Below are 16,688 nucleotides of genomic sequence, written 5' to 3' on the forward strand. Positions count from 1 at the left end.
ACGATAATTTTATTATCATATGGAAAATAGTTATACTCGCTTAATTATTTAACAAATTTCGTAGAAATTATCTATAATTTGTATAGGTATTTATAATTAATATTATCAATCTCCCCCTTTCAAGGATATGAAAAGCGTTATCCTAGCGAAAGGATAAAATAATTTTTGGATATTTGCTATGTTCTCCAGCGATCTTAACGCAAAAAGATTTAGTATTTCACTAATAATAATTATAATTTCACAGCTCCGATTGGTGCTAAGACTGGTGGAGCTTTCGTATGTTTAAGTATTTGGAGAAGTTGGGATAAGCTTACGTTCCTAAGTGGCCAATTAAGAGGGAAATTAAGAGATTCCGGAAGAAAATACTGTAGCGAAAAGTAAGAGATAGAGTGAGTGAAAATTGGCGCAAAACGATAGTGTACCATCGTGATTTTTGTAAATAATAAAGCGACAGTGTGAAGCAACGCACGTCGTAGGGTCAGAGTTTTCACGTATTCAAAATAATGTTATTCTATCGGAATACTATATATATACATGGGGGGGGGGCGTAGTTTAATACAAAATTCAAACGCAAAGCTTATAAAATACTCGGCCCGTCTCGGGTGTGTAATATATACGGAAATACACACTGTTAAATTTTACGTCTAACATTTGTATTTCGATTTTAAGGTATTCTTATAAAAGTTCCCTATCTCTCCTAAAATTTCTAAACGCGATGCTGTGCAGTCATAATTTGCTCAAAAAATATTCGAACGATAAATACTTATAACAAAATGGCAAAGAAGATTATTAATCGTGAAATCTGCGTGGAATGGTGTTGAAAGAGGAGAACCATCTCTTCTCTCTCAAGTTAAAAAGAATAAACTGTTTGTGGCACACATAGTGACTGCTTCCATTTCTTTTTCTCAGCGAAAGGTTTGATCTGGACCTGTTTTACGGGTTTGTCCCAAAATGCTATATTTGGCAGTTGGGCAAGACAAACTCAGCGTTATGCAACAAACTTACTCATTTGAGTATTAACTGTACTAAATTTGTGAAAGATCATTGGGGAATGATCACTTGTAAATTTATCTTTATTTAAATGCAGCATTATTATATGGATTGGTCAATATTTTGAGCGAGTAAAAAAAGTACGTGGTAGAACCCTCGTTTTTCTTGCAAGGAGTATGTTACTTTTGCTTTCCCTCGTTATCCTGAACCATGCACTTTTTGAAGTGTTTCGAGCAGAAGGGATATAAAGTTGGATGATCACAAGCACGACAAGCCGCTGCAAGGTGAGAGCAACACCTTGAGCCTTCGCGGCAGCACGTAGCCCATAAATCAGGTCCAGCGGCGGAACAATTGTAGCAGTAACAGTCACCTGGAAAATTATTTATAAATTCAATAAACCATTGGAAAAATACTGCAAATTTTCCATTCAAAACCAAATCAATTTAAATCAAATCTCCAGTATTAACTAATTTTATGTGTAAACCTTAAAAATTAAAGTCGATTCGCGTTCAATTTATTTATTTATTTATTTTTTTAAACAAACACTGATAAAAATGTGAGTTTTCATCGAGCAACGATGATATTTCTGTTATAGTGGAGAAAATATTAATTTCTTGTACGTAGAGTTCACTGGTCGTTATACCAGACTTCGCATAACTGTGCATAATATATAGATAAAACAAACTGGTATTTAAACAAATATACACCCCCCCCAGCAAACTTATATCTATACATATACTAGAGGATCCCCCCCCCCTCCCCAAATACGTTCATTTAAAATACCTCTGTTTTTATTAATGATGGATAAAACTGATATTGGACAAATTTTACTTGAAAAAAAGCTCAAAGAGGCGCCTATAGCTTATTTTTAAAGGAGATAGATTAATTATTTTATTGCATATTCTTGTGTAGATTATGTAGAGAGCTTTCTAAAAAAAAGCACTATAAAAATTTATCTTTTAATCCAGCCGATTCCGGAATATTCGGTTTTGAAAGTGCATATATATAGATTCGACCAAAGTAACGCGAGCGATCGCTAACATTCTCACGCATATTCGCTCCCATGCCTATATAATTTAATATCCAATTATCTCGTAAACGTCTGGATTAAATCAGAATTAATTGGTACTTTAGTACAGTGTATTTTCGATAGCTTTTGAGAGAGTGATAATCTAAAAGAATATGTAAAAAATGTAAATAAACATTTAAGCCTGGTCTATCTCAGTGCCATGCAATGACAGTGAGATGAAAATGTGTAATTGTATGCGTATTCGGAAAAAGTTACTCAAAACCAAAAATGACAAAAATTTAACAATTGATGTTGCTGTTATTCTGCATATGCACCTATATACATTCTTATTCTCTTGGTGTCATTTGAGCGATGTTGGTAATGTAGCAGGCACCTACAAGGGGAATTCTATTAAAAAAGAAACACACGAGTGACTTTGAAATGTAAGAACGTAGCTATGTGAATGCATTCTTCACCTTTGTAAATTTGTCTCGCGTATAATATAATTTTTTTAAATATTAATATAGAAATATATTTCATATGCTTATACTTGTGTGTTAAAACAGTTTGTGTATAGCAAACAAATAAGCAAGTGCAACACTATTGAAATGTATATATTTCAATTTTATTCTAGGTCTCTATATGTACATACCGCTGTGTTAAGAGTAGAAGTCGTAAGTGACATTTATGTCATTTTGAAATAATGGAACGTTTACAAATTAAAATATATGTTCGTGAATGGTTCACAAACAGAGTTTAAAGTGATATAAATTATTGAGGCTCGATAAAACATCGGAATTTCACAAGTCATGGAGAGAAAATGTGCGTGTGTGTAAATATATATATAGGCGATAAAAATTGAAAATATGAAAAATTGCAAATACGACTTATATTTTTAATCAGAGAGTAAAGCAGTGAGCTGAACTGGAATTCATGGATATGACGAGGGCTTCTCACACGCATACGAGTGGGGAAAGTAAGTATTCAAAGATTAAATTAGAGATGAGCATTTGTGCAGTGACGGAATTTGGATAAAGGACACCCCCACATAGTGATCGTCAAATGTATGCATGTATATATCCATGGACGTTTAACTTGCAAACAAAGGTATCGAGGAGTGGCTATTGCCAAGGTTATAGGAGTCCTATTGTATTCACGAGAATTCACGGGAATGTGATGTTACGTCGATATAAAACTTAATCATCTAGATTTTTCAGGCCCGATCTTATGTTCTAAAATACATACTATATATATATATATATATTTGTTTACCGAGAAGCAAAATTTGTCTTGACTATTTTGATATTTTTTCTACAATGCAATGGTTCAATTTTTATTACTATTGAATAAAACATCCGTCACTCGATTCTTCGAAGCTCTTTTAGCAATTATCAAATTTTACCTCGAGGACAGTCGACGGACCTACGAGCTTCCGCTCTTCGGCACTCGAGGCCCTCCTCTCCTTCTGGACACGAAGTGAATTCCTCTATGGAGTTTTCTCCGAGAATCAAATGTATCTAAAAACAAGAAACACACACACATACCAAAGAAGAAAATTCTCCAGTATATGTAAACAATCGATTCTATATTACATCTTAGTCGCTTGTTGATAAATAAATTTATTTTGGAATTTATACTTACACGCTTGAAGGCTTCTGGTTTGGAAAAGAGCTTTACCAGTTTTTCCAGCGGTTTTTCCGGTTTGTCAGTGGTATTTGTCGGTTTTGCGCAAACATTGTTGGTAACGGGAAGAATTATAAAAACAAAGATGAGGATTTCACGGGGCAGCATGTTGGCTTTGAATTACAACAAACATAGACTATTATTAAGGGTTTTATTTTAAATCTTCTGCATTTTTTCGGTATGTTTGCTCTTTTTTCTTCTTACGTACAGATTGACACATCGTAAAAATGACAGAATTTGTGGAAATTGTCGAAAGAGTTGAAAAAAAACGAACCTTAAATGTGCTATCCACAGAGAGCAGTTGTAAATTGCAACTGTGTGCTCACAGCTGACAGTTGGTTCAAATGTGATTTTGCAACTGCTTGGATGACCGGCACTTCACTTTCTGGTGGGAGCACGCGCATAGCTATAGATAGCCTGTATCGTGCTGTCGATTAGCAAATATAGTTGTATGCATGTACATATGTACTACGTACGGTAATCAGCTCTAAACTGACTACGTGAAAGTGCGAAACTCTCAAGCCTGGCGGCTTAAAAAATACTTCGTTAGAAAGAAATTAAGGGGCAGCAATATCACTGCAGCCTCTTAAATGGGATCAGTCTACAACTTTGTAGCTTGTATATTTGATCTTCGTACGAATCTCATTGTTATGATGCAGATAATTGGTGCTTAGGGTTCTTTTAAGCAGAAAGGGGAAAAATTCTATATTTTTTTTGCCTAAAGTCCCCAATGTTTTTGAGATATTTTGATGATATGTCTAAGAGATATAGTAGTGCAACGAAGATAAATCTGAAACTCTTTCTAATCTGTCTTCGTTGTGCTATTATAGTTTTTCAAAAGAATCTTTTACAATATTATTGGAATATTTGATTCTTTTTAGCCCCAAATTACTCGGGGAATCCTGCCAAGGTAAAATAAAGCTTGTCTTTTTTGAAATTCGAAAAAATGAGGCTTTACTTAATTTAACGAGGTTTTTACAAGGAACAGTAAGTTTGATCTCTACGAAAAAATTCATATTTTTAAGATTGTAGAAGTTTTTTTAGAATTACGATTTTGTCGCTCGATTTCTTTAAATTATTGTTATTATTGTTTACCTGTGTAACTAAACAATGTATTATCTTATGTTTGTCCTAAGCCAGTTTAGCCAATTGTATGTACTTACATACAGTCTTCCATGTATGTATGTAGAGGCATGATGAGGATTAGGGACTATACGATTTCCCTTGAATTACTATTTACCATATTGCACAGACTGCACTCATTACCAGCACTGCAGCTGTGCAGCACTGTGACATTCAGCCATTCAGCTCTGTTATCAACATGCGGATGATATTCGTGGCGAAACGTCAGATGGTCTCTATGACAGATTTGCTGTCATAAGAAAAATAGTGTAATATCATTGGCCATAATAAATGTCAAGCAGCAATGAAGTGTCTAAAAAATCAAAGATTAGAATTTTTCCTGTGGATCACAATAATTGCTATTTCTTTGATAGAGACTTGCAATGGAAATACAAAAAGAAGAAGGGAACAGCCGCTTCACCGCAAAAGTGTTTTTCGTCGAAATACCGATGAAGCTGTAGGCAAGAATATTTTACAACAAAAACATTTGCAGACCATGAAGATTACTAATGGTGAAGTATCCAGTGCCAACATAACCTCAAAATTGCTAGATAATAACACCAAAACTAGCAACGCTACTGCAGTTACAGCGAAAGGAGAGGTTTGCACAAATTTATATTATCTCCTTTATTATTATTATTTTATATAGCTGTAGTTTTTGATGGCTTGACAGGGTTTTTTTCGTTTGTATTTCAGTCATCAACTTTTGGTCGTTTGTCAGAATTAAATTCTGGCGCTCTCTTCCGTGGGTTTCTTGTTTTGTTGGGATTAAGCGCTTTTGTTATAGTCTACATTATTTTTCGCAGTTTTAGGTAAGATATAATATTACTTTATTATCATGTGTTTTGATAAAAAGATTTTATTATGTTGTTTATTATAGATTAAATAAATCAAGAGCTCAAATGATAAGGAAGTATGGAGTTCTTACGCACAGACAAGATGTTGAAATGAGGCCATTACCATTGGATGAAGAAGAAGAAGAAGATACAACTTTATTTGATGCGACCTTAAATAGTCCAAATAATGTTTTACACCAAAATTTATAGGCTCCATATATCATAAAGTATGATATCTATTTCGTATCTATTTTGAAGTATTATTAAAACATTCACGTGTGAAGATTACAAATCTGCGAGAATTAGGTATTAATTAAAATGAGACCAAAAACATGGTGAAGCCTTTCCTATTTCAAGCTCAGCATCGTCTCGTTATAAAATGAAAACTTGTTATAGGATATTTTATTTCAGTTATTATTGTTCATTGTGCTTTATTGGTGATACATATATACCTCATATCTTAACAGAAGATGGCTTTGTAAAATAAATTTCTCTACTTTGATACTTGTATAAACGAATGTGAGGCTGAATTTTAATATATATAATATTACAGAAAGATAGCATGTTCATTTAGCTGTTTCTATTAACTTAAAATGTGAGAAACTAGATTATATATATATTTTTTCAGAGTAAAGCATCTTTAAAATGTACAAAAGCTGGTAATTGAATCGAGCGTACAAATTTATTAAATGCATTTAAGAGTTTTATGCTAAATTAAAATTTTGTACTTTCAGATTGATTCTAAAAGATAAAATTACATATAAAAAGTTTAACAAATTTATCATTGAACTTGTCTCATTAGTATGTATACCAAATATGATATGTTTATTTGATATGTAAAAGTATGGTAAAATATTTCAGTGAAGTATATGAAATAATTTAGTTCATTATTTGATAGTAAAATTAGGTTATGAAGAAATAATTAGCGATTTTGCTTATTTTATTATGTGATTAAAATTGTCATTTATTTCTTTATGACCTAATGTATTTGATACAATGTTTCTTAAAAAATATAAATTCAATGACTTATTAAAATATTTGTTTCATGCTTAATATCTCAATGCTGTTTTTCTAGAAATCCTCGTTTCTCAGCATCCACTATCATACTAGCTAAACGTTGCCTACCTACCTTTGAGTTTATATTTGTTGCAATCATCACTTCGCTCAAGTCTTTTGGCTCTGTCAGAGAATCTAGGTCTATTGCTTCAGATTCATCCAGTAAAGAGAATGGTATAGCTTCTAAAGCAAATGTTAGCCCATGGAGAAAATATTTTTTTACTTCTTGTGTAAATAAATTCCATGGATATATTTCATTTGGATTCGATCCAAGTAGTTTGATAGCATTGCAGAGCTCAGTGTGATAAAATTTCAACATTTCATCGAAATGTGCATCTCTGAACTCTTGGCTAGTACATGAGTATAGGAAAAATGAAATGTCAAGAATAGGGCTAGCTGATCTGGCTAATTGAAAGTCTAATATCAAAGCTTGTTTTTCCCCACTGTCTGCAGCCCTTACCAAAAAATTTGCGGCCCAACAATCCCCTTGACTTATTGCACATGTTGGCCCAACTTTATAATTTGTAAACCCAACATTAATTTCAAAAAGCTCCCCAAGCTTGAATGCATTGAATGCTTTCTCCGCAGCACTATCTGGATATTCTTTAGACAATGCATCTTTGGCAACATTTACCAAATTTGTCTGAAAAAACAAGTTGATTTGAATTACTCATGATGTTATAAAAACCAATGACATTAATTTATTAATGGAATCACATACATGTTGTCTTTTATACCATTCCCATCGTTCTTCCTTGAAGTAAGTCTCGATTAAACTATAGACTAAATCTTCATAACTTTCCTTATGCTGATCATGATAAGCTATAGAAATAGAATGAAATTTTGCCATGCTCCTTAAGATGATAAGACATTGGTCATAAGTAATTGTGTTTTGGCGTGTTAAAGGACCAAATCCTGAGAAGGAAACATCCTCTAAAACTAAGTAATCATTATTGCCATCTGTCAGAGCAGTATAGCAGCATGGAATAGTTAAAAATTCAGAGTGCTTCTTTTCTAATAAAAATTTCATAAATTTTGGAACTACCTAGAATGATGATTTATTATATTTAATAAACATTTTTCAAACCAACAATTACCAACTTACTTTGAGATAAAAATTAATTTCATTTTGGAAGAATTCTGCACTCCTGAATGTTTTTCTCCTTGCAATGTTGTTTGGTAGAGATTTTATTATTACATTAACTTCAGCCTCTTTACCATCAACTAAAGCTTTGACATTAGCTTTGTTAATTGTTGATAAATAATAGTCTCCTTTGCCACCTGCTGAGCCAATTTGCCAGCTTAAAATTTCAATTTGTTTTCTACCATATATTTTGACAAAACATTCCTTTAGCGTTTCCTCAGTAAATTTTGCACTTATTTCTCTTAATAGAGATAAATTTTTAGTATCAACCATTATATTATGTCTGTCACTATAAAGAATGAAGCTATTCTCTCTCAATAAAAATGTATAAAGTATATAATGTCAGTCTAATAGTTGAACAATAATATCAATTTGAAAATTTAATAATTTTCACAATGGAAACTTTCAAAGTATCTGATAGTGATAATTATCAATGTCACTGTGTGTTGATTTTTTTTTAATTATTATAAATGTCTATATAAAAGGAGTACAAACGTTCAAACCACGCACGTGACTTTTCTAGACTGAGAAGAGTGACAAGACTATAGACAACAAGCGGGCTCAGAAATAAACTATGATAAAAAAATTAGAATGAATATATACTTATAAAAAGACTCCAAACATCAAAGCTACCCAAGTGATGAATTGTTTGTGTCTTATAAATCCCCTACCTACAGTACTACATTCATATATATATATATATATACGAATATAGATTACTCGACGCGGCTGATTTGTATGTATAAGATTGGCAAAGTGGAGCATTGGACCAATCAGTAAGAACCACGGCGTGTTAAATTTCTTGATTCGTCAAGTGCAATGTTGACAGATGTATATGTATACAGGGAATTTCATTATCATAGTAAAAATGTCAAAAGACATTAGATAATAAGTTATAAGCTCTATTGCAAGAAATACATAGAGTTTAAAAGTTCAGTGTAAATATACTTATCTAGCTAAAAATTAGGTTAGTTAATATAGGTTAAGATTGAAAAGACGTAACATAAATATTAATAAAGTCGCGCCTCATTAAAAAATCTAACCTAGCATATTGAGTAAAATTTGACTAATAAAATTGTAAAATGAATGATACGAGCTCTCAGATTTTGGGGTGACTTCTCAGATATGTTTATTGTTAAGCTTGGTATGGATAATTTGTAAATTGCTTATTTGAGACAATATTATAATAATCACTTGTTCCTAATACTATTTATTGACAGGTCTTTTAAAGGGAATGTGCGCATGCGTGCACGGCTGACGGTTTGCGCATCCTCCTGAGTGCAGAGTATTATGAGAGAAGAAGGGATTGTGGAGAAAGAGGAGGGAGAGTATAGAACGATAGAAGTTAGAATCAGAATGAGGGGGAGGGAAATGGATTGCGTGCTTTGCGGGTGCGAGCGAGCGACTCGCGCAGAAAATTGAGCAGAAGACGGCAGCCATTTTTCCTGACTTAGCAGCGGAGCGGAGCTCCTATGACTCGTGGTGCTTTGCTGGTGAGGTTTCAGGTTTGTCGTTCAACTGACGAGCGAGAGCGAGCGTACAGTGGGGACAGGGGTGCTTGAAAATCTGTGTTGATCGCGATCAGTCGGATAAGCGAGAGGGGGAAGGGAGAGAGTGAGAGAGATAACGATAAGGATCCAAGGAGACGCCAGTAGTGTAAAACGAGGAGGAAAAGGTGTGTTTTTGTGTTTGTGTGCACGTTTGTGTGTTTGTATGGAGAGTCATCCAAACGAAACTCGTTCGGGCTACCTACACCGAGTGGGAAAAGTGTCGGGGTGTCAGAAACTAGCAATTAGTTGAAATAGATTGGTATTCAGCCGTTGGTGCGGTTAATGACGGCGTGGATCGCGCCAGAAATCATTTTCGGTGGAAAAAGAGAGAAGGCGAAGAGGTACGCGTAGTTATTTCCAAAGTTTCATCTTCCTCGAAGAGGAAAAAGCTTCGACTTCCCGCTTGCCCAGTTAGGATTGCACACAGTCACGCGCCACACCGTGTACAGCACCGCCACGAGATGGAGAGCCGAGCTGCTTTTGTGCTGCTCGGAGTGCTATATTTAGCGGTCACCTTCGTCACGGTCCAGGCAGGTGAGTTGGATTCCCGAGATTCAACAAGAAACATCGATAACCTGTCCCAAAGCTCATTAACGAGCTCTCCTCTGCCAACTTGTTCTGAAAATCATGCTTTTCTTCCATACCATGTACAACTCTCTTAGAAATTCGTCGACGTATTGACCATGGCAATATAGCGGAAAGTTTCCTGTAGCACCGGCTGACGTCAACGAAAAGAGTAGAAGAAAGAAAGTGAATCAGGAGAGAGAGAGAGAGAGAGAGAGAGAAGTAGCAAGAAACTAGACAGAACGTGGGCTTGGTTCGCGTATGTTGTAGGAAATTGATTCGTATGCGTGTGTCTACATGCGAGGCTCGGCTATTCGTGGTAGAGTGTACTGTGGGAAATTGATTCGTCGATTTTTCAATTAACTTGACTCTCGGTCCTTTCTCTGGTAAATTCCTATACTACACTATAGCACGAAGAGGACGATTCAATTTTCCACAGTGTATACATAAATTTTGCTGACAAAGTAGAGAGCGAAGTTAGCCGAGCCACGAACGAATCAATTTCTCGGAATAAAATTGAAGAAGAGGAGGGGACACAAAGATCCTTTGGATCAAATCTCGACCGTACGTTTTATGAGCACATCGCTGTTTATTTTCGGATTATTGGATTTTTATGACTGTCGCCCGATAAACATTCGTTGTCCTTCCTGTAGCTACCGTTGCCTAAAACTTCCGTCAGGTACGGCACAGGCAGGGCAATGTAATGGTGCAGTGACGAATTGACGTGTGTCGTCGCCAGTCAGCAGTTTCGCGTTAAGTCATGTTTTTCTTTATTTAACGTTGTTGAACTGGCCAACTAAGCTTCTAGAAGCCAATCAACCAAAGCTTCTAGTTGTGTCACTCTTTTCATGGTACGGTTGGTTAACAGTTATTCATCTGGCGAGGAGACTGACGTTATTTGTACAAAATATTTATGGAAATTTTTGCTGCTATACCTATGACAAGGTAGAGAGACCTTCGCTTAGAGAATTTCTACAGATTATCTTGGAATATCATTGCGTAACGCAAATCCCAATATAAATCCTTATCATCGGTAAAGATAATTCTTGTGTTTTTCGCTCTATCTTGTATAATTAGGGAGCTGATCAGACCAGAGTCTGATAAATCTTTGTTATATTTGAAAGGAATTGGAATTCTTTCGTGGATACATGGTATAATATTGTATTATAGCGGAGTAGAAGATGGCGCTATGTGTATTGGTGTTATCACGATGGACATTGGACGCAAATAGCATGCCTTCTGCTTGACAACATCCGCGATTGTGTCTTTTTCCCACTATTTATCTGTAATGCGTGTACAAATCACTCACAATCTTTTCAATTGCTCATTCTATATTTATTCTGATTTTAATCACTGTTAAACGGAGAAACTCAGCCATGTTTTCCTTTTCAAAATTAAAACCAGCCCAAAAGACAGTCCAATGGTGCATGCGCACGTTTCTGTGCGTGGTACTATGTCAGAGCTCACGGTAATCTATAGTAATATTCATGTGTGTCGAATGAAGTTGAAGCTGTAAACAGCTGTAAAATGACAATGCGTAGGGGTTAGGTTGAAGATATAGCAGTTGACGTGACTCGTAATAAGTTTTCCGAATACTTTCTTAAGAAATGGAACGTGCTCAAACAATATCAGTTACAGCCACACGAGTCTCTATAATTTTTTCTTTTTCATTTTATCTGCCTGACTGAAGTGGTTCTCATCGAAGAGAGTCACACAGGAATTCTTTACTATCAAGATCGAAGAGACACGTGTGTGCCTTATTGGTGGAAAGAGAGGAGAGTAGGAAAGGGAAGTGGGAGGATACGATAAATTGCCACTTTACTATTGCGTCTGATATATCGAAATTGGCTCATTCAACGTACGCTTGGCAACATCTCAATGATCATTGACAAGGAAATGGTTGCTATGTTTTCTTGTAGTAATTCTCTGAAAAAATTCTGATGATTTATCGTATAGGTATGTATATAGAAAGAGAAAAAAGTCATATACAGACTGACGTTATGGTCAGTATATAGTAATGCAGGAATTTTTGTTGCGCTCGTCCTGCTAGAAATACGTATACAGCACATAGTAGGACCAACGTGAATATTGCAGAGACAAATGCTGCGAGCATGCATGCAACCCGTTGAAAATTCCATTTCACCCTATTGAATCGTTTGTTTGTTTGTACGAACAGTGACCTATTCGGGAGCAGCGGTGGTACACGAGGGTCAAGCGTGGAGCATCGAGTGCAGCGGCCTGAAGGAGGACGATCCCATCAGGTGGACCAGGAACGGACAGAGTCTCGAGCCAGAGCTATCCAGCGGTCAGTTATCGGTATTGTCGCCTCGTGGAAGCGGAACTAGCAAACTCTCCGCTGTTCAGGCGACCGACAGCCATGACGGTAGCTACAAATGCACGCCGCAGAGCAACGACGATTTCCACTTGACGATATATGTTGGTACGTTTCGTTTGAGATATCTCTGAGAAAGCTGCAGAGAGTGGGAGGGATAGAAATAAATAAACGAAGAAAGGTAAAAAGAGAAAATCAGGCCTCGATTGTGCCAACACAACTAATTTTTCCAATTATATTTACTCTTCTTTCTCATGAAAATATGTAATAACCTTTAGGTGAGAACAGTGATCTTTCCGATCCGTCGATGAGCCCTGGTGCGTACCATGCAAAACCTTTTTTCTCTTCTTCTTCATGCTTCTCTTCACTTAATCGACTGTTTAACTTTTCATCATCGGCATGTGTGCGGGTGCTCACCACTTTCATAAAAATAACAAATACTGCACCAGGCCAAGTGGGTGCGGCCGATGACTTTGACAATGATCGTCCACACTGGTTCGCGCTTGATAAATGTGGATTCGTTGATTGTAGCCACGTCAAGCGAGCCTCCGATGATTCCTCTTACAAATCCAATTAACCAATTACGAGCAGCGGGACGATTGAGTCGTGTTATGTCACAGAGACACAAACCAGTCGGACAACAAATTAACCGCCATAGTCGAGTGATTCTTCAGCTTGCTGCACTGTCTAGTTATTAATATCACCGAGTGTGCGTGTGTGCGTGTGTAGCCGAGCAATTGCTGCTATTGTACACAATGACAAATGTTGCGATACGTAGCTTGATTTTACTCATGCACATAGCCTTCATGCACTTCGTTCTTTTTAACGTTTCATCATGTTAATAACGATTATAATGTTCATCTTACTTAACCGCACTAGTTATCTCGTTAAACTCTGGCTTTAAAAAGTACCAACGAATTATTCTATTGCGTGGGTGTGGATGAAATCGATGAATGCTAGATGGATAGTGTAATAGATGTAGAGTAATCGTTTGCTTCGCGCGCGCGACCTTTCGGAAAGAAAGAAGCAAGCTTTTCAATTTTTGTCAGTTGGCCTGGCTCTCCAAATGTTTACCTGGGCTTGCTTACCTGCGCTTATGCTAGTTATCGATCCGAGGAAAAACAGCTGAGTCTGTTGGCGTTTACAGGTGGATCGATCAACCGTCGTAGCGACGTAAACACAGTAATTGTATCGAGGGAACTCGTTGAATAGCGCGACTAATATCTTCCCGAGTGTCCAATCTAATTATTCTTTAGCGACGAGACTTTATTCAACTTGAGAGTTCTTTCAATTAAGCTGTTAATTTTGTTGCAGATTTGAAAATCAAAGTTCTGACGCCTAAAGACGTGCCTCTGATTCTCGAGTGTGAGAACAGAGTACCCCTGGAAAAGCCAGTTTGGTTGAAGGAAAAAGTTGCGGTCTTGACCGCGTTTCCGCAGAACGAGGATCTCGTGAAAATCGATAATGCCACGGGAAACCTGATTATCACCAAAGTTCTCGATCCAGCATATGGAAATTACACTTGCAAGATTGGCAATACTACCACTGAGTACAGAGTCGTACGTGAGTATAGTTTACACGTGTAGCTCGGCAAAGTTGAGAGTGACGAAGCATGCGTCTAGTCGTGAAACTTTCCCCTCTATATCTTCTTCTCCTGAATTTTAGAGAAACCAACAGTGGTATTGGATGATTCGACCAACGTTGTCGAAGGTGAAAAGCTCCACCTGGTATGCAATGGAAAACAGAGTCCTGGTATCAAGGTACTCTGGTATTTTGGTGAACAAAACTACACTAGCAGCAGGGGCAGAGTAAAGATTTCCAAGGACATCGACAGAGGAATTCATGGAGGAGTTTTGGTTGTTGAAAATATCGAGATGTCGGATCGTGGAGATATTTTTTGCAAGGTGGCTTACAATTGGTCAGATCCATCCGAGGAGCACAGTGCCAGCGCCAAAACCTACCTCAGGGTGAAGGACAAATACGCCGCGCTCTGGCCGTTCCTCGGGATCTGCGCGGAAGTCGTCGTTCTCTGCGTTATTATACTCGTCTACGAAAAGAAGCGCAATAAGGCTGAACTGGAAGAGTCCGACACTGACAACAGTCCCGAAACGTGAGTAACTGTGGCTCCGCTTCGCTCCCATGCCCTGGATCTCGACATTATTTCTCTCCCAATTAAAACACGAAACTCTCCTCTCTTCTTTTGCTTATTGCTCAACACCAAAATATTATCTTCTATTTATATCCTTTACGATTCACTTCCGCCTCCTACAGTTCTTCCACCAAACTCCACAAGCGAGCATCACTGAGAGACTACTTTTCTATCCAAATGCAGACTTCTCTACGTCATCGAGTCATCAAGTCCATCCTGAGATTCCATTTGTCATTTTGAGACTTCCACTGCGGTTTAATGTACGACCAAGCATGCCACGATCGACCAAATCTCTCCTTTTCTCTCTTTCAAAACCCTATCGATCCTTCGCTAAGGTAAAAACAGTAAATTGTTGCGTGCAATGCACGCTGGCATAATCTTACCACACCATTCCATTTCCATGATCCATCTGCATCCCAGGAAACATCCTCCATTCCAATTGTTCCAAGCTGATTGGCCTCCGTGCAAATGGTTGCCCCCGCATCACAGTTTGTCATTATCCTTGCATTAGTCGTTCAGGAGTTAGTCTTAAATATTAATATTGTGTTCTCTGTTTTATTCGCAGCAAGCCATTGCCCAACAAGGATTCCGATATCAGACAGAGAAAATGAGATGGCACAAAGGAGAAGAAACGGCGGATGATCGGCGCAGTTTAGGATTAAAATAGCAATTTTGTTTGTTTGTTTGTTTGTTTGTTTTTTGCGTATCGAATATACAAGGGACGACCTTGAGGGAGGCTGCGATAAGGCACCAAATTCAAGTGACGGCTGCATACTTAGGATAAGATTGTGTATGCTTGAAACACGTATAAGAACGAACCAAGTTCAATTCAAACGGTGACCACCGTATAATTGTAGAGACATTCGCCTGTTCATACTCTTTACATTGCTTTAAACGAAAAAATTAAACTATACTAACACTAAACGCGTATCTATCGATGCTGAGAGTGAGAGTGAAAGTGAGAGAGAGGGAGAAAGGGAAGGAGGTCAGGGCGAGTATGTATTGAGGATAATGCTTACGTGCCTGACTGTGTGTGTGTGTGTGTGTGTGTGTGTGTGTGTGCGCGCGAATGTATTGAAGAAGGCTTGAAAGGGGGAACGACCTTACTCGAATGAGTCATGGTGCATTCGTCGAATATTATTGATTATTAGAAATCTGGAACGAGACTGCGATTCATTTAGTTGGTTTCGTCACTAAAAATGAATATATTCTTATCGTGTTATATTATATATCTGAATAGAACATTTCCTCTTTTCTGAGAGTACTTAATTTATCCATTCGACGAGTGCGCTTCGTTAATAAAATAAAAAAATCTCTATATATATATATATATGTATATGTTTACAAACATACACATATACATAAACATTATACATTTATATTAGTGCGTGCAGAACTTTGCTTCTTATACTTTGCACGTACGATTGGACAGTAAGTTTTATGGTAGGAACGAAAAAAAAAAACATCTGCCCTGCATATATATTATTTACATTTTAAAAAATTTAGCAACGGTGATGCGTAATTGAGCTGGTGGCTTAGCAATGCTCGTCCTACCATGGAAGGTACGAAAAACTTACCTCGTCACGTCGCCTTATTAATATGTATTCCAATATTTAATCGGGAGCGTTCAAGTCTGGCTGCGCCTTACCGTTGTTGACAATGCTAATGAAATTATCACTGTAATACTATTGCCATAGTTATTATTATTACTGCTGCTATCGTTATTACGGTTATCACAAGTATTATCGTTAATTTTATGATTATTGTAATAATTTACCAATCGTACCAACAAAACGTTGTTTTCAACGTTGTTTCTACATTGTTATCGCTCCGCGCACGCTCTATTCGGGTGCTTTCGTCCATCAAGTTGGATAACTAACACAATGCCAAGCAGAGTCTTGGGTATCAAACTAACATCTCTGTCAGCTTTGGATATAAATTCATTTCAATTACAAATGCTATTCTCAAATACCAGAGGATGGATGTTGCCACTAACGTGTCGAGAGCGTTACGATGTTAAGATTCTGTCGAACAGGCTGGAAATTAACAGCGACGCAAGATCCATCCGATGGCTTTATATTTAGATTCGTCAAAAGGAAAAGTGTATTTTTGGCGGAAGATTCGGCTGCACTGCTAGCTGATATTCCAAACGAATCACACGCACTACGTGCAATATTTAATTTAGGCCTGGATGGTTTCACACTCGTTGCCGAATAAAGGAGTTTAATTATGGTACTGACAATCTTTCTTAAG

General features: G+C 36.9%; 4 protein-coding genes across 5 annotated transcripts; 2 read left to right on the forward strand and 2 right to left on the reverse strand.

The window, feature by feature from the left end:
* Positions 1-1,124: 1,124 nt before the first annotated feature.
* Positions 1,125-4,216, reverse strand: LOC136784598 (uncharacterized). Its single transcript, XM_066745364.1, has 4 exons — positions 3,957-4,216; positions 3,641-3,795; positions 3,402-3,516; positions 1,125-1,360 (listed from the first exon to the last, which is right to left on the reverse strand). Exons 2-4 carry the CDS (start codon positions 3,788-3,790, stop codon positions 1,170-1,172), a joined length of 456 nt encoding a protein of 151 aa, XP_066601461.1. The 5' UTR covers positions 3,791-3,795; positions 3,957-4,216; the 3' UTR covers positions 1,125-1,169.
* A 594-nt stretch (positions 4,217-4,810) lies between these two features.
* On the forward strand, positions 4,811-6,399 carry LOC136784624 (membrane protein FAM174). Its single transcript, XM_066745436.1, has 3 exons — positions 4,811-5,405; positions 5,501-5,616; positions 5,685-6,399. The coding sequence occupies exons 1-3, from the start codon at positions 5,109-5,111 to the stop codon at positions 5,848-5,850; spliced, it is 579 nt and encodes a 192-aa protein (XP_066601533.1). The 5' UTR covers positions 4,811-5,108; the 3' UTR covers positions 5,851-6,399.
* Positions 6,400-6,562: 163 nt separating this feature from the next.
* On the reverse strand, positions 6,563-8,965 carry LOC136784622 (uncharacterized). Its single transcript, XM_066745433.1, has 3 exons — positions 7,802-8,965; positions 7,418-7,741; positions 6,563-7,339 (listed from the first exon to the last, which is right to left on the reverse strand). The coding sequence occupies exons 1-3, from the start codon at positions 8,111-8,113 to the stop codon at positions 6,698-6,700; spliced, it is 1,278 nt and encodes a 425-aa protein (XP_066601530.1). The 5' UTR covers positions 8,114-8,965; the 3' UTR covers positions 6,563-6,697.
* Positions 8,966-9,139: 174 nt separating this feature from the next.
* Positions 9,140-16,667, forward strand: Bsg (immunoglobulin domain-containing protein Bsg). 2 transcript variants are annotated; one of them, XM_066745434.1, is made up of 6 exons: positions 9,140-9,924; positions 12,131-12,394; positions 12,565-12,603; positions 13,601-13,849; positions 13,952-14,396; positions 15,001-16,667. In XM_066745434.1, exons 1-6 carry the CDS (start codon positions 9,852-9,854, stop codon positions 15,044-15,046), a joined length of 1,116 nt encoding a protein of 371 aa, XP_066601531.1. In that variant the 5' UTR covers positions 9,140-9,851; the 3' UTR covers positions 15,047-16,667. The 2 variants fall into 2 exon arrangements, with proteins under 2 accessions (XP_066601531.1, XP_066601532.1); XM_066745435.1 differs by lacking the exon at positions 12,565-12,603 and having other exon boundaries at positions 9,161-9,924.
* Positions 16,668-16,688: the final 21 nt, after the last annotated feature.

The sequence above is a fragment of the Prorops nasuta genome, unplaced genomic scaffold, assembly GCF_024137725.1.
Source record: "Prorops nasuta isolate Cenicafe-Biocafe unplaced genomic scaffold, Cenicafe_Pnas_1.2 PNAS00061, whole genome shotgun sequence".
Taxonomy (NCBI): domain Eukaryota; kingdom Metazoa; phylum Arthropoda; class Insecta; order Hymenoptera; family Bethylidae; genus Prorops; species Prorops nasuta.

What these genes read in the sequence shown, in the direction of transcription:
- LOC136784598 (XM_066745364.1), bottom strand. Translation starts at nt 3,790, where the DNA reads ATGCTGCCCCGTGAAATCCTCATCTTTGTTTTTATAATTCTTCCCGTT. An exon ending in AACCAGAAGCCTTCAAGCGT is followed by an intron (nt 3,517 to 3,640) that starts GTAAGTATAAAT and finishes TCTTGTTTTTAG; the next exon opens with ATACATTTGATTCTCGGAGA. An exon ending in GTCCGTCGACTGTCCTCGAG is followed by an intron (nt 1,361 to 3,401) that starts GTAAAATTTGAT and finishes ATAATTTTCCAG; the next exon opens with GTGACTGTTACTGCTACAAT.
- LOC136784624 (XM_066745436.1), top strand. Translation starts at nt 5,109, where the DNA reads ATGAAGTGTCTAAAAAATCAAAGATTAGAATTTTTCCTGTGGATCACA. An exon ending in CAGTTACAGCGAAAGGAGAG is followed by an intron (nt 5,406 to 5,500) that starts GTTTGCACAAAT and finishes TTTGTATTTCAG; the next exon opens with TCATCAACTTTTGGTCGTTT. An exon ending in ATTATTTTTCGCAGTTTTAG is followed by an intron (nt 5,617 to 5,684) that starts GTAAGATATAAT and finishes TGTTTATTATAG; the next exon opens with ATTAAATAAATCAAGAGCTC.
- LOC136784622 (XM_066745433.1), bottom strand. Translation starts at nt 8,113, where the DNA reads ATGGTTGATACTAAAAATTTATCTCTATTAAGAGAAATAAGTGCAAAA. An exon ending in AAATTAATTTTTATCTCAAA is followed by an intron (nt 7,742 to 7,801) that starts GTAAGTTGGTAA and finishes TCATCATTCTAG; the next exon opens with GTAGTTCCAAAATTTATGAA. An exon ending in AATGGTATAAAAGACAACAT is followed by an intron (nt 7,340 to 7,417) that starts GTATGTGATTCC and finishes TTGTTTTTTCAG; the next exon opens with ACAAATTTGGTAAATGTTGC.
- Bsg (XM_066745434.1), top strand. Translation starts at nt 9,852, where the DNA reads ATGGAGAGCCGAGCTGCTTTTGTGCTGCTCGGAGTGCTATATTTAGCG. An exon ending in CTTCGTCACGGTCCAGGCAG is followed by an intron (nt 9,925 to 12,130) that starts GTGAGTTGGATT and finishes TTGTACGAACAG; the next exon opens with TGACCTATTCGGGAGCAGCG. An exon ending in CACTGAGTACAGAGTCGTAC is followed by an intron (nt 13,850 to 13,951) that starts GTGAGTATAGTT and finishes CCTGAATTTTAG; the next exon opens with AGAAACCAACAGTGGTATTG.